Source organism: Balaenoptera borealis, assembly GCF_965194805.1.
Source record: "Balaenoptera borealis genome assembly, chromosome: 9".
Taxonomy (NCBI): domain Eukaryota; kingdom Metazoa; phylum Chordata; class Mammalia; order Artiodactyla; family Balaenopteridae; genus Balaenoptera; species Balaenoptera borealis.
The window spans coordinates 61787458-61804260 of NC_138873.1; the positions used below are offsets into that span (position 1 = coordinate 61787458).

Here is a 16803-nt window from a genome sequence, read left to right on the forward strand (position 1 = left end):
CAACAGGTTAGAGTAAAATTGTCTTAAACTTTTTTTTTTTTTTTAATTATTTATTTATTTATTTATTTATGGCTGTGTTGGGTCTTCGTTTCTGTGAGAGGGCTTTCTCCAGTTGTGGCAAGCGGGGGCCACTCTTCATCGCGGTGCGCGGGCCTCTCATCATCGCGGCCTCTCTTGTTGCGGAGCACAGGCTCAGTAGTTGTGGCTCACGGGCCTAGTCGCTCCGCGGCATGTGGGATCCTCCCAGACCAGGGCTCGAACCCGTGTCCCCTGCATTGGCAGGCAGACTCCCAACCACTGCGCCACCAGGGAAGCCCTGTCTTGCACTTTTGAGAGACACAGAGAATGCACTTTGCAGTTTAAGCAAAGTAAGTACAATTACATTTCTAGCTGTAAGTACATGAAACAAAACTTGTTTGGATAGATCGACTCCAAATTTGGCAGGCGTATTTGGGATGGTATGGCTTAACATAAAAACTACTCTGCATGCAAAATCTACTTTGAGGGCCCAAGAGGAAACTTCAAGTATAGGCAGTTATTCTCCAGGGCACCTGAAAATTAAGTGTCTGAAGAAACCCATGTGAATTCTGGTTGAAAGAAGCACACTCCACAGATCAGTAGTCACTGGACAGAGGAAACAGCGACATCAAATTTAAAAAATTCAAAGCAGATGCTTGAAGATGCAGGTGTTGATTTGCAATCTAGCTGCTTCTCACATGGGCAACTTCATATAACACAATCAGGATGAGTAGCAAAAAAGATTTACATATTTATCATGGTTACTGGCAATCAACATAGGAAGAATATTATTATAACAATGATAACACTTTCACAACTAAAATTTAATTCAGTAAGTATTTATTGGTCATCTACCAAGTGGCAGACATTTTGCCAAGCTCTGGGTGTATAAAGATGAGTAAAAGCATGATCTAGGGGTGGAGTCAGGGTGGAAAAGAAGGTGAAGATAACTAACGTTTAATAACTTTTTAATAAGTTAAATATGTTTTAGGCAGATGGGAAGCAGTTTGCATCTATTTCATCTAATATTCAGAGCAGCTTTTTGAAGTTTATATTACAGATCCCCAATTAAAGATTGAAAAACCGAGGCTCAGAGAGTTTAGTAACTACCAGATGTCACACGCCAAGGGAAGTGGCTAGGCTGGGATCTGAACCCGGTTTATCTGGCTCCAAAGACCATCATCTTTTAATTAGATTTTCTCCCATTCCTAACTGTAATATAAATTGAGTTATTTAAACTGCTCACAGAATTGTAAAAGAAGTTGAGGAAAATGATTAATTTTTTTCTAAGGGATAGCAATAAAGATTTGACATAGGAGGTAACTTTGATCTGGGCTTCAGAGGTTGATTAACATTTTGACAGGCAGGAGACTCCTAGGCAGAGAAAGTGTAAAGGAATGAAATTTGAAAGAAACAAAAAAAGCTTGCAAGGGAAAATTTTAAAAGTGTGGCTTTTCTTATAGGAATTAGGTGTAAGGGACTGGGGAGAGCAGGGAACCAAGACAGATTTTTTAAAAAAAACAACTTTATGAGATGTACTTACATATCATACAATTCACTCATTTCAAGTGTACAATTTAATGATTTTTAGTAATTTTGCCAAGTGGTGCCACCATCACCATAAATCAGTTTTGGAATATTTTCATTCCCCTATTAAAGATCCCTCATGCCCATTTACATTAGAACCCCATTCCCACTCCTAGCTCTAGGAAACCACAGATCTACTTTCTGTCTCTATAAATTTGCATTTTTGACATTTCATATAAATGGAATCATACGTGACCATTTTTGTCTGGCTTCTTCCATTTAGAATAATGTTTTCAAAGTTCATGTTGTGGCATGTTTCAGTACATCATTCTTTTTTATGGTTGACTAATATTCCATTGTATGGCTGTACGATGCTTGTTTATCCATTCATCAATTGAATACTTGGGTGGTTCCACTTTTTGGCTATTAGGAATAATGCTGTTACGAACATTTATGTGGACATATGTTTTCATAGCTCTCGGGTAGATAGCTAGAAGTAGAATTGCTGGGCTGTTTGGTAGTTTTATATTTAACTGTTTGAGAAACTGCCAAACTGTTTTCCAAAGTGGCTGCATCATTTACATTCCTGCCAGCAGTGTATGTGAGGGTTCCTGTTTCTCTACATCTTAATAGCACTTGTTATTGTCGACTTATAAATCACAGTCATTCTAGTCTGTGTGAAATGGTATCTTGTGGTTTTAACTTGCATTTTCTTAATGACTAATGGTGTTGAGCATCTTTTCATGTGCCCAAGACATAAAATCTAAAGGCTCTGTTTGGATGATGCATTTAAGATGCGGAACATAAGAAAATAAGTGGAATTTGTAGGAAGGATAGTGAAGTTGTGAGCTGCCTGCATAATACTGATTTGCAGATGTTCAGAAGGCAGAGAAAAACTTGGGTCTGGAACTCAGAAGAGAATTGAAGGCAGGACACGTAGATTTGGGCTCAGTTACACAGAAAAGGCAATTGAAATCAAGAAACTAGATGTGTTCATTGACCGGGAAAATGTGGAGCAAGAAGCTTGAGGAGAGAATGTTTAAGAATATCTGTTTTAAAGAAATGGATAAAGGATAGTGTACAGGCAAGGGAGGCACAACTTTAGGTGACATTAAGAGAGACAGGTGTCATGGATGCCATTGGAAGACAATCTTAAAATTTTGCCAATGTTGATATTTTATTGTACTTCTTTTCAGTGTTTTTCTTCACACATAAATTAATAAATTAAGTAACATTGGAATATATCATACATATTGTTTTATAACACTTTATTTCCACTCAACCTCAAGTCATGAGCATTTTTTCATGTCACTAAGTAGTCTTAAAAAATTATTTTTTTCGTGGCTGTTTTTAAAGTTATTTCATTATAAGTAGGTATCATAATTTATTCTCTTATTTTGGACCTTTACATTGGTTTCTTGTTTGGGGCTTTTTAAAGAACACTGCAGTAAACCTTCCAGTACAAAAATATTTGTGTGGCTCTCCAATGATTCCTCCAGTATAAGTTCTTAGAAATCAGAATTTCTTATTAAAAGCTTATGGAAAAAATTTTAAGGTTCTTTTTATATACGTTGACAAATTGCCTTCCAGAAGTACCTTTCTCTCCCCAGCTGTGTATAAAAATAATGAGCCAGATGTATTGAACATGAAAAGAATATCTCATAAACATAAGGACAATATTTAACATCATTACTGTTTTAGAAGATGTGTTTCCAAGATTGCCATGAGCACCTATTGATGGGAACCGCCTGGAGAATTTTGTAATTTTTTAATTTTTAAAATTATTTAAAGTGTACAACATGGTAATGTGATATGTATATACATAATGAAATGATTACTGTGGTCAGATTTTGAAGGAACAAGGGAAGGCCAACAATAGCAAATACCTCACAGCAGCATTGGAAGGTGAATATTAATGACTTTGGCAACTATGTATCTGTTGGTGGCATCTTAAGAGTAATTTTACCTTGAGAGGGGGAGACAGATACCAAATTATAATTCTCAAAAATCTTATTAAAAATGTTCTTTTTCTTTGTCCATTTATTTTGCTTTCTTCAAATGCCTTGTGGTTTTGAAAATGTTTTATTATACTGTAGGGAAAAATGTTTTTAAAAATCAATTTTCTGTTTTTTTCAAGAATGTTAATTTTTTATCACCACTCTTTTTTTCTTCATTTCTTCTTTATCCATGCTCCCTCATTTATTTCCTTGGGTTAGAGTTTTCAGATAAACAGCTTCATAGGTGATGCTACAGAAACAAATCAAGGATAGGCTGTCATTTGTATAAAGAAAGAATAAGCCTTTGGGATTCAGTGTGTGGACTTCCATAAATGTCAAACCTAACTTTTGTTTTTGTATGTGGTGGGAATAGAATTTAATGTCACTGTTTGAGTCACTGAATGGGTGTCTGTTGAGCTCATTAATGTTCCCCATTCAGAGAACCCTTTATGGACATCCACTCCATAAGCTTATTACCATTCGTGGGAAAATATTTGACCCAAATACTATTTGCTTCTCTGTGACATGGATCATAATTCTATCACAGTGAGCTGTTTCCTTTCTCAACCACAGAGATATACAATCCAGGCATTCCAAATACACATAAACTCTGTTATTTCTTTCATAAACTCAAACTTGAGCATGAATCTCTTCTGTTTCTTTCCCCTCCTTTTTGATTCTCAATTTGAGAACTATCTCCTCCAACCCCACATTCAACAGGGTATCTGGTCCAAAAGCTGGTCATCTGGGGAAATTCAGAATGTTCAGAATTCTGAACAAGAACTTCTCTAATTCTCTCTGGATAATGCATTTTTAGAACTGTCTAGGAAGCCACATGGATGATTGAGTGGATGGACTAATTTCTAATTTCTCTTGAGTTTGATGGTTCAAATGAAGACTCTTGGTATCCTTGCCCCTTGGTGTTCTTTTGTTATGTTGGCATAACAAATCTAAACACAGTAACTTCTGAGAAGTTACAAGGTCAAATCTATCTTATGACATTTTACCCAAGTCTTGCTAGGTCTCCTTTACCTCTTCCTGGAAAGAGGACCTCAGAGTTCCCCAAACATTTCTTTAGTTATCCCAGCTGACTCTTGGAATGTTTCTGATAGAATAATAAAGATTTAAAGGTCTGATGCTTCTGAGGGAGAGGTTCATGCTAAAAGTAATACCCCAGCAAGTATAGTTTCTAGTGATATTCTGTTTCATTGAAGAAACACCATTCTAAGACATAAAAGTTTATCTTTTGAGTACCCTTTAGAATTTCATTATATTTCAAAGCCTTATGATTTTTAAAAATGCTCTAGAAATGTTTGAGAGATATTCTTCTGAACCTTTGTGAAACACGTTCTGACATTAAATGATTTAATCATCTAATGTAACTCTAGAGAGAACCTAATTGATGCTTATAGTGTGGATTAGCAAAAGTTTCATGAAGTCTGTTACAGACACAGATTTTGCTTTAGATAAAACAAAAGATTAAAACCACTAAGAGTTTTAACAATTCCTCTTATATATAAATAGTATTCCTCCAATATATAAAAGAAATTAGCAGAAGACTACCTCTGTCAAAACAGGAAAATCCAATTGAATGGGATATTTCTGATAGAACATTTTTAGAATCACAAATAATAATTAAAATAATTTTTAGTTTAGAATATTTTAAAATTTGATCACTAAGAAAGAACATAGATGTGGAGGCATTGCTGTTTGGGTCAGACAGAATTGAATTATGCTATTTTTGTATTAATACGAAATGATATTTGGACATATGGTTAATTTAGGTGTTACAAAAATGAAGATAAAAGTCATTATGCCCACTTACGTAACAAAAGTAGAAACACTACAAAGTTATTCCATACCTCTTTTGCTTACTGCACAGTTAATGTAAAAAATAAATATCTAAAAACAATTTGAGAAATATGTACTATACAAACTCATTCAGCATAAGAAACTTCTGAAAACCAGAATTTGTAAAACAAGTAGAAGCAGTATTATTGTAATAGTAAACATCTGTAAATGTATTTGAGAATAATTTATGTGCTCAATTAAATATATCTAAAACATACTGTAGCAATCATTTTCCTATTTAAAATATGAATTATTATCAATACAACAAGTAGGTTAAAAAGTATTTTTTTCTTAAATTCAAAAATGGTGTTACTAACAATAGACATATATTTTTAGGTTGATTTTTCATTTGTAGTACTAAATTTTGCAGTGATATTTAACCAAGGCCATTCGTGACAGTGTTATGCATTTTCACAATGGTTGACCAATCTTTCACTCCAAAGTACAACTTAATGTTTTTTTAAAGTAAGTTTTGAACCCATGATTGTAGCGCTGTCACACTTCACTTAACCAGTGGGCCTAGATTGTCCCAAAATAACGTTTATGATTTTGTTAAGTGAAAACTGAACCGTTGGTCACCCTTCCTGTTATCATGGAAGCAGAAATTCTTCTCTTCATTTTTCTCCTTCACCTCTAACCCCAACATGACAACACAAAATATTTGATTCACTGACTTGTCTACTCATCTATATCAACAAATCTAGCTCTTGGCTTGCATTACCTATTGCTGTTTCTCTCTTTTCACTTCTGTAGCCACTAACCAAATGTATTACTGCAGTCGGAGATCTTCATCTTTGGAACCTTACCCTCTTCAGTTCTAGGCCACACGGCAGCATTAGCACAATGTTCCTCACACACTGTTGTTAATGCTTTTTCTCCCCTATTTAAGAACAATTAGTAACTTTCTGTTGCCTGTTCTATTAAGTGTAAGCCTTTAATCCTAAGAGTTCATTATTCTCCCTTCATCTGACCCTTTCTCGTTTAGCAATCCCATTTCTTCTTGCTCTTTGGCACAGTTGTTCTGCTACTTCCAAGCCATCTGGCTGCTCTTAGCACACAGGATTTGCTTCTAACTGCTTCCCTACCTGTGCAGATGTCACGCCTTGAATCACTGGAAGCCCGCTGCTTCCTGAGACAGCCCATTCCATCTTTGGGTAGGTCACTTAGAGAGGTTTTCTCTTTACTGAGCTAAATCAACTCTAGTATATTGTGTATGACTTTTACTTTTATCTTTGTGTGTCAGTCTAAGGCTGTCTTCCTTCTCAGTTGTCGTGAATATGTGTGTTATGTCTATAGTGGCACTTTTCATAAGCTCTCTGCATCCGGCTCTCCCACGCTTCCATACCCTGATCTACCCTCCCACCACCCCAGAATCACAGGAGCTTGAGCTCTAACTGCGCACAGTAAATGTTTAATACATGTTTGATGACTAAGCTACCTTCTAAATAGGGAATAAATATCTTCTAAAAATAGAAATAATTCTCTATTTAGAAGGTAGCTTAGTCATGTGAAAGTATATGTACTTAACTATACTTATCAAAGGATCACAAAATCTCTGTCTTGGAAATGGTTCTGTGAATTTTTTTAATTGTAAAGATTGAACACAAGCCTGATCACGTGCATACTCACACCCACCCCACTATCCCACACAGCAAAATGCCTAAACAATACCAATTGTTTAAGAAAAACCATTACATTTTGTATGTTTGTTTATAATTGACTAACTGAGACAGTGTTACATATTGTATATCTACACAGATTTAAAATGGCTTGGTTTTCTAAATATATGATACACTGTTATATTCTAGATCATAGAACAATTGGCATATTCAGTTTCACATGTGTAATTTCAAACAATGCAGGAAAAATATGGATATTTTTGCCTGCATTTAACAATGTGAATAAGAGAAAATATCTTGGCATTGTTAATACCAAAAAAAGGACAATTATATCTTTCAAATCGCCTATGAAGCCTGACCTTTTATTAGTATCTCTAAATTGCTAATCTCCAAATGTCCTTGCATTTTAAACTATTTCAAAAAATGTGTTTCCATAACAATTTTAATTAAATCTCTTGTGATGTAGTTGTAATCAGCCACAGCATGTAATTAGACTTCAATCAGAACCTTTAATGCTATGCAGTAATCTGAGAGTAGACACTTATAAAAATGTTATGTCAATGTGGGTTTCTTCTCGTGACCTCTCTCTGCTCCACCCAAGTGACACCATAACAAAGGGTGGTAACTGAGCATGGAGAGCAGAGGTTGATTTCCATTTATCCCACATAATGTGGAAAATTTTGTCCAGGGGCAGCTAGGTAAGGTCATCATCAGTAGATGTCTGGTATAAAGTTAAACACATGGTGATAGGCTTTTTACTAAGGCTGTGACCAATAAACACTGGCTTATTTGTAGATTGGCTACCGAGGGTTGAGAGTGCCCCTCACAGTCATGCAAGAGCTTGAAGCTCTAGAACACCATTGGCATGGGTGAGGTGAGTTGCATGGGCATGGAGGAACAGTGGGGAGGGCTCATCTGTAGACCTTATTGCTCTGTGGTGCTGCTTTGCAGGTCCTGAATTATCAGCAGTGAATTATTCTTTTTCAGTTCTTGTTATTACTAGGTTTCTTTAAAGCCCACTTTTATGTCTTCCCATTAATCAACTATGTAATTTTGGAAGGCAAAATGCATGACGCTCAGAGCTAGTTATGCATTCTATTATGCCTTTAGATATCTGGGTGAAAGTCAGGTTCCAACACTCAATCCCTTCCCTAAAACTCATTTCCAGAAGTGATGATTTAATGATCTATTTACTTTAAAGGTTTGCCTTTGGGGACTGATTATCTTGGTTAGCTCTCTTGAAAGAATAGAATTTTCTTTCATGGAATCTGTAAGTATTTAGAAAAAAATCTTTGTGGGCTTTGAAATGCATTTAATACAAAATGTGTTGAAACCTATGCTTTGACTATCCTTAGGGAGAAAGGACCCTTTTATAGATATGCAGAGAATATAAAGAGAATGAGAGGCATAGTGTCCAGAATTCTCAAATTCCATTGATTAAATATGGTAACCAACCAGCTGTGGAAGCAGGATGGATGAGGGCAAATCGTAGCTTTGTTCTTCAACTCTGAAGTCAGTACTTGTGAACAATAAAAGAATGATAAAATGACAAAATACTTAAATGTGATGATTAGTAATCAGTTCCTCCTGATCATTTTTGTTCTTCTACCATTCACGGCCAATCATGTTATGTATAACTAGCTAGTTAGGAATGCAAACATTAGTTTCATGTATGCCCTTCAATTTGATCTCTTGTTTTCCTTTTTACTCTGCAGGTTTGAAAAACATCAGTTTTCAGTAATATCATCCATGACTTCTAGGTATAGATCATACACTTGATTACAGTAAAGAAATATTTTCCTGTATTTCTAACAGCAGAGTGCAGTATTTTGCAAGGAAAGGTGCCTTTGCGACTTAGTATATATTCATTTCTGTTAGACTGTGTTTTTTTTTTTTTTTTGAGCTCTTATAACATAGTTCAATCAGACTGTGTGCAAAAACTCTTCCGCTATAAACTCTACGTGAATTTTTTCTAAAAATTAAGTCAGAAATACAGCGTCGATCGAGTTCTGGATTTAGTGAGAACAAAAGCAAGGTGGATTTCAGGTGGGGAAGGACTGTCTTCTACATGTCAGTGTCCACCCCAGAGCCACATTTGTGGCAGAAGATTTCCTTGTTGTGAGTCAGGAAGCCTTCCCCCACCAAGGAGACTGAGCACTTCTCACAGTTAAAGCATTCGCTGTGCCACTGGCGGTCTTGAAAGCAGATAAACTTGGCACCTCTGAAACCTGTAAAGGAATTGGAGAAAAAGAGTAATCTATTCTTTCAACAGATAGATTGAGCATTCTCTCAGGGACTCTTCTGGGAACTGGAGATACAGCAGTGAGCAAGACCATGTAGAGGCAAGTAACCTAAGAAAGGAGGCTGCCCCCAGTGACCTGTGTCCATCTGGGAAAGTCGCCCGTGGACAAGTTCTTTCTATGAGACCCAGCCAGATTCTCAGTCAAATTTTTTCATAATCCACATAAGTAGGTAGAATCTGGGTATACAAAGCACATATTTTTGGAGACAGTTAAGGATTGCCTAAGACATAAGGAAATACAGGGTAGTGCAGTGAGAAGAAGGTATAGGTTTTGAAGTCAGACATATCTAAGTATGAATATTTATTTTCCCTCTTTGTGACCCTGTTTACTTAGAAGCAAAATTAAGATAAAATAAATGTATACTTCCCAGCCTGGTATTTGATATCTTAATGACTTGTAGTTCTCTTCTCTTCCCTCTTTTTTCATGTTTCATTTTATTCAGGATAAAGTCCCATGGTCGTATTGGGGCTTGGGACACAATTCCCAAAAGCCCTAAATAAAGAATTTCATCTAAACTATCCTGTAGCTAGCCTAATGTGATGACCTTATTACCTTGCCCAGAGGTGACTTCAGCATAGGCTTGCAGCAAAGATCTGTGAATCTGATCCCTCTGGCCACTGAGGCCATGCTACCCATTGATGAGTTTCTAAGAGGTGCTTTGTCAGCCTCTGTCACTTCAACTTGGGCCTCACTTGAACCATAGGGTTTCTAAGAAAGGTATGAGAATTTGAGTCTTCAGTGAGACTCTATCTCTATATCCCAAATTTGAATCCAGCGTATGGTTCAAGGAACTGATTTTGAGGAGTCGTAGAAAAGGAGAAAAGGTCTAAGGATTGGGAAGGGGTTGGGATGCCCTAGGCTTGAGTCTTTATTTGCCAATGATAATGAACTTTTGTTTTCATCCTGGAAACGTTTTTTGATGTCTTCACATAAATTTACTAGTTCAGGGATAAATTTACATCAAATTCTTGTACTTTTCTTGATTAAATTTATAGCTTGCTTATTTATGATGCTGTCATCACTACTTTCTAATAAGAGTAAATCAATAATGTACCAATTAATTCCCTTAATATTATTCAAAACAAGCTGACTGCAAGAATAATGTTCTGTATATACATAAATCATCTCTGTTCATCAAACTAATTATTATACATCCAGCATTTTGATGCACATGAGGTTTTCTTGATTTTATTATTAGGCCTTGTACAGGTGGCAAATGTAAAAATAATTCTTTCTATAATTTTACAAAGAAGAATAAAAAAGAAGCATCTGGTAGCAGGAATATAAGAAAGTCCTGACTCAACATGTGAGCTGATTGTAAAGTTTTTTGATTTTGGATATGTTTACTCCCTCAGGTCACAAGAGTCATTTGCAATAAGAAAGTCAGCAATGAAACAGGTCTCTGACACCTGTTTTATTTGGCTTCATTTATTCCTGAAAATTCTATAGAATAAGAGCTAGCATTTGTTGAGCACATGAAGATGAGCCAGTCACTATTCTAAGCCCTTTACTTCATATAGCTCTCACCTCACCTTCATGGGGTAGATATTACCATTAACCCGACTTTGCAGACAGAAATTGTCGAACAGAGAGGTGCAGACTCTTGGCCAAATCACCCAGATGCTAAGTGGCAGATCTGGGATTCAATTTCAATCCTAGGCCATCTGGTTTCAGAGCCTATGCTCCTAACTTCACCAAATTGTCTAAAATTTCTTTTTTAAAGAACATAACCAGGAACCTTAGCATCCCTTTCTGAAGAAATCAACATTTGAAACTCACTTTACTAAAAATAAACAGAAATAGAAGAAAGCAAAGATGTGATCTTGTTCAATTCCTCATTTTGCAAATAAGGCAAATGAGGACCTTGGAGGTGAGTTTTGTACCCATGGGTCACACAGTAGTCAGGGGCAGAGGCAAGACCAAGGTCTTTTACTCCCTAGATCAGAGCTCTTCCTACTAGACCAAGCTGGTTCATTTATCCCAGAAAGTTTGCAAGGTAAATCCTATCTTGCAGGAGGAGAAAAAATTGTAATTACATCTTGAGTTTGTTCCTTATAGATTTAGTTACTTTAAAATAGTGTTTTGAAAACATTCTAACATAGTTTCTTAGGATGACATATTGTTTGCATGAATGTACAACTTTCAGAAGATAAATATATGGTAGTATAGTTCCCTGTGGTACATTAGTTCAAATAGTTCAATTTTAAAGAAGCACTACTACAGGGCCTATATACATTTAAGAATCGGATCAAAACATATTAAAGTGAGTTGGAAGTTTTTGCAGGCATTTAGTTTCTGGTGTCTCTCAATCACAGACCTAAAAGAAGGTTAAGATAATGACCAAAAGACTGTCCTAAATTAAATGCATATCCTGCATGTGGATTACTTTGGGGACAAATCATTGGTTCCTGATCATCCCTATGCTTCATGTGGAACAATGTAGTTTTTCTGTCTGATCTAAAAAAAAAAAAAAAAAGCTGTGCTCAGTGATTGACCTGTAACAACCCATCAGAAAAATCACATGAATCTGTGATGGGTCAGAAATGAAGCTCATCAAGGTCAGGGCTTGTGTAGGCGCTTTCAGATCAGTATTAGCCATTTGGGTCCCCAGAAAGTTTTCAAACCATTTTGAGTTGTTTAATTGTCTCATTTCTTCATGGAACACCCCCCGCCCCCAGCCCCCAATTTTTTTTTCTGGCCAATTCAAGAAAAGTGTTGTAGAATAAATTGACTAAATCCATTGGGCTGTGATTGCAGATTCTACTGATTTTGCTGCTCCAGTTACTGTTGCATTTATGGAAGTCCCATTTCTAACTAAAACCAGTAGAGATGGTGGCTTATTCTCTTGGCTTCAGGAGTTGCCAGATGTATAGAAGCAGGAGAGCAGCGTGGTTAAGAGCCCAAGATTTGGAGCCCTATAGTCTGGGATTGTCAACGTAAGCCCTTGAAAGGGTTGGAGAGGTGACATAGCTGAGTGATAGAGACAAGGTGGAAGCAGCAAAGGGGGCATGCCCTACATAATGGGCCAGCCACTCAGCTCCATATGACCGTGACCCGGCCGGGAAAGCGAGGGTAGTCTGCTCACCCTGGGCAGGCTCTTTGTTTACTTTTTGGCTACAGAGATGGATTTTACATTAGTTGTTTACAAACAAGTGCAGGCCAAACAAACCATGCTTGCTGGCCAGATATAGCCCATAGGCCAGTGTGAGATTCTGAAAAACATGGTGCCTTCCTTGTACAGACAGACAGAACTGTGTTCTGTTCATCCAGGAAACTCCCTCCCTTGCAAGTAAGTGAAAGCCTATCAAGCTGGGTTTGCAGCAAAACTCTTTATTTGAAGATGAATAAATATTCAGTTTTACTTTGTGATATATTTGAAGATAGAGGAGGAGGAAAAGGATAAAATAATCTTTAATTCTGTGTTATGTAAACTGAGCTAAAAGTGAAATATGACCTAAGAGTACTAGGAATGGAGAACAGAAGTATAGTTCTGCCACGTTATTCAGTGACCATACATTGCCTAAAAGAATAGCTTTTGGATTTCTCAGGTGTGATGAGATCTTCAGTTCCTTTACTACAGGATTAGCATTTTAGAAGTGTCTCTAAGGAAAATGTAATGCTCTTTTTACCTTGAAAATCCATTTAACACAGATCGGATTTACCATTTATGTTATTTTCAAATCATGTCATGTATATTTTGTTTCTTCAACAGAATGCTATCTTGTTTTTTTTTATCTCATCTATTCACAATTAAAACTTATTGTAAGTGAATAGAAAGCAAAGAGAATAATACATTTGTTAGAAGCATCTTAAATTGAGGTTTAATTAATTCCTGACCTATGCTATCCTAATTATTATAGCTTCAGATTTTTGTACAGTACTTGCATTTAATTAAAACTTTTTCTATTTTAAGGCCCTGTTACCCTTGTTTGGAATTCAGCATTTTGTTTTATAAGTATCCCTTCCCCCACTCAACTTAAAAGTTCTGCCTCAGATCAGGCCTCCTTGTGAAGGTCTTCTCCGCTCATCTTATCCTCCTTCCCTGAATTATTACTTTATGTACAGTCAGTACCATGAGGTTTAGTATTAATTACCCTCTACAGAGCATAGCTACCTTAATTATACTCTATACTTGCCTTGAGGGTTCTGCGTAATATTTATATTTATATATAGGTACCCATGTTTATTTCGAAAGGAAACATAAAGGAAAGATCATTCTTTTTTAAATTGCATTTCCTGAATTAACTACATAGCATTTACAGAGCCATAACTGTCTCATGGTAGGACCATATTAAACTGAATAACTCACCAGTAATAGGCTTGGTGCAGGTGGCACACTTTTTGGCATAAAGATGGTTGTAGCAGTCCAAGCAGAATGGATAATCATCTCTGGACATAAACTCTTCTTCACAGAGCTCTTTCCTACAGCCACGGCACAGAAAGCACTCTTTATGCCATGGCTGGCCACAAAACATTATCCCACCTGAAGTAATCACCTGGCAAATGATCACAAAAAAGGCAATGACTGTGGAAGTTATTACAATTCAGACGTTTTGTGATTCTTTTCTGTGCCCACAAGTGGTACTTTGGGCTACTCTATCACATTGTGTCAGGATGTCTTTTCTCTGTGATTTTTTTGAATCTATATTAGAAACAAAAGGCTACAGGGATTAAATAGAACTGGTGATAAATATCCTAATTTTTCTCCTACAATGGAACAGAAAGGAAGCAGGGCCATAATGAACTCAGGAAGATGAAAAAGAAATAGGCCCTTGATTCCTTTGCTCATCTTTCTCTTTCTTGTTGGTTTTCAAAGATCTGTTTTTAGAGCTAACATATTTTCTATGCTATGTTATGTCCATGTATAACTTTTAAGGATCCTAAAAAAAAAAAAAAGCTTTTTTTTTTTCCTGAATGCTTTATTCCAGCAGTAGTAACCCTGAAAGGAATTGATCACCACCATAATCTGCTAATAATAAATAATATTTCTGAGGTGTTTTTTCAGTCTTCAACCCTGTTCTTAACTTCTTCTTAACATTCTCGACGTCCTGACACAGTAGGGACTATTATCTTTCCCCCTTTAGAGATGAGCTACTACTGAGAGTTAGAGCAGTTAAGTCAATTGCTAGGGTCACACAGAGCTAGCATTCAAACCTGCACAGTCTTATTCCACAGCCCATGTGCTTAACCATGAACACAGTACTGAGATTAGATTACTTTGCACTGATAAGCAGTTGACAAGTCTTTGTTGAATGAACAAACACTAAGGGAAAAAATGTTTGGAAAGCAACTCCAGTATTGTATCTAGCACAAATAGGGGTGCTGTGGGCAACTTCAGCATTAGGGTTCAAAGTCATAAGTGCTGGTTGTACATTGAACCTTAATGTGTGATATGCTAGGGTTTTGCAGAGATGCTTGTTATTCCTCCATAAGATTTATTTTCTAAACCAGTTTAATCTGGATTTTACTTTTTTAAAGGCTGAGATATCTTTATTTAAAAATCAGATGGAAAAATATTAGACAGCTTTTCTTGTGTAGCAATTTTTAAGTCGTAGCATCTTTCAAATCCACGGCTCTTGAGCTCCTGGGGTGTCCGGGGAACCTGGCATATGCTCATGGAAATGTCTCATAATGACTGAAGCAATGTGATATCTGAGATGCCACCTGTAATCTTTGTATGCACATTAACTAGATATAGAAAAAGTAGTCTCTTCTAAGCCATGCTATTGTGACATCTAAGTATCCTATAGCCATCCTATAGGATACTTGTCTATCCTGTAGGCTTTTGAAAAGATTATTCTAAAAATATTTTAAAATCTTACAATGACTATCTTAAAAATTAAAGATACTTGATAGAAAGTTATTTTTCATAAAGGAGAAAAAGTATACTATTCTAAATAAGTAAATAGAAAACATAACGGTGTGTGTGAGCTAAAGCAATTTAAAATGCCCCCTACTGACTTCAAATGCCTTACAGAAGGCACAGCAGAATTCCAGATTCCTTTGATTTGTTTGGTCAAATGATTAGCAGGCAATGCTTAAAAGATTCAAAACTTGAAAACTGTATTCACAGCAAAATAAAACTTGATGTACCCACCAAAGATTGTTTCATTAGGGAGAAGAAACTCTGGAACATTAAAAATTGTTTGCTTGTGATTATATTCTTTTGAAGAGGCAGATGGGCTAAGATGAAGTCTAATATCCAAGCGTGGTTTTTGCTACTGATTGATCCCAGGATTTAGAACAAGTTTCTTCTCTGGCAAAGTGGAGGCAATAATGATTTTGCACCCAGTGGATGAAAGCTGATGAATTACAGAATACTCTATGTGAAACTTGAGGAGTTTGAATTCAGAGTACTACAGTTTGAGGTTACTTGCTTTTTGGTAGAAAATAGATTTTATTTTGTGAAACTAAAATGTGTGAAAAAAGTTCTATGGGCCTGATGGTCAAGTAGTTTTTGCTTATTTTCTTTTGTTTTATATTTGGTCTTTGGCTTGGGTTGAAACAAATTGTTTTTCTTCAGCTTGGATCATCTTGATCTGTAACATTTATATCCAGCTTTCCTTAAAGGACTTGTGGTTTTAAAAAATTAAATAGAAAATAATCTGGCATGTTGTGATCTGTCTACTACCCAATAGAAACATTTCATAAATTTTTTGGTGACTTCAAATCATGTCCTAAATACAGGGCAGGCTCCTCTAACCTGGGAAACACCAGGGCTTTGGCCCCAGGTAGTGCTCAGCTCTGATGTACTAGAGAAGTTCTCGTGAATCTTTATAGCATTGAAAGAAACTTTATATTGTGTGCCCAACAAATGATTTTAAGATGAGTCTCACGAGTGTCATTAATATTTTATTGTAAGTCCTTAAGAAACGTAGCCTAAAAACGGCCAACTTAGTTGTCCCGCAAAGCAGTGAGATAAATCTATTTTATTTCCAGCATCCCTTTCTAAATGCATGTCATTGACTGATAATTTTTCGGAGCTTCATCTGTCACAGGGTCATAGGGTCTGACTGTTTCTTGTAAAGTCATTTTCTAAGTTGTTATTTCTGGTAGAGTAATGGAAGTCTTCGGGCGTAAGATGGTTTTGTAGCATGTTACTTTCAACTGTAATTTTCAGCCATCATGACAGTGTAATTTAATAATTATAACATAGGGGTTGATTGATGCCTCTTCAAATGCAGTACCAGTATTTTAAATATATGTGGAAAATCATTGAGTGTGTGTATGTTTGTACATGCATTTGTAGAAAGTGGCAATGACACTTCAGATGCAAGTATGCAAATGGTCTTAAGAGACCTGCCAGAGTAGCCTGTAGATCAAAAATGTTTAGAAACCACTGGACTTATCCAATATGTTTTCATGATTCATGCTTTCTCATCACAAGTTATAGGGTTATTTGAAACTTATGATGCCTCACAGGTCAAGAATTTCTTTGAGAACATCAATATATATTTATGGAATACAGACAGACTTTATCAAGGTGAT

At 36.2% G+C, this 16803-nt stretch overlaps 1 protein-coding gene across 2 annotated transcripts in view; it reads right to left on the bottom strand.

Moving 5' to 3' along the window:
- Positions 1–323: 323 nt before the first annotated feature.
- The window catches only part of FHL5 (four and a half LIM domains 5), a 45871-nt gene continuing 29391 nt past the window's right edge, over positions 324–16803 (bottom strand). For both annotated transcript variants that reach the window (XM_082405279.1, XM_082405278.1), the window contains exons 5-6: positions 13625–13811; positions 324–9240 (exon numbers count right to left, since the gene is read on the bottom strand). In XM_082405279.1, coding sequence (XP_082261405.1) covers positions 9077–9240; positions 13625–13811 — 351 coding nt within the window. In that variant the 3' untranslated portion in view covers positions 324–9076. The remainder of the gene's footprint in view (positions 9241–13624; positions 13812–16803) is intronic.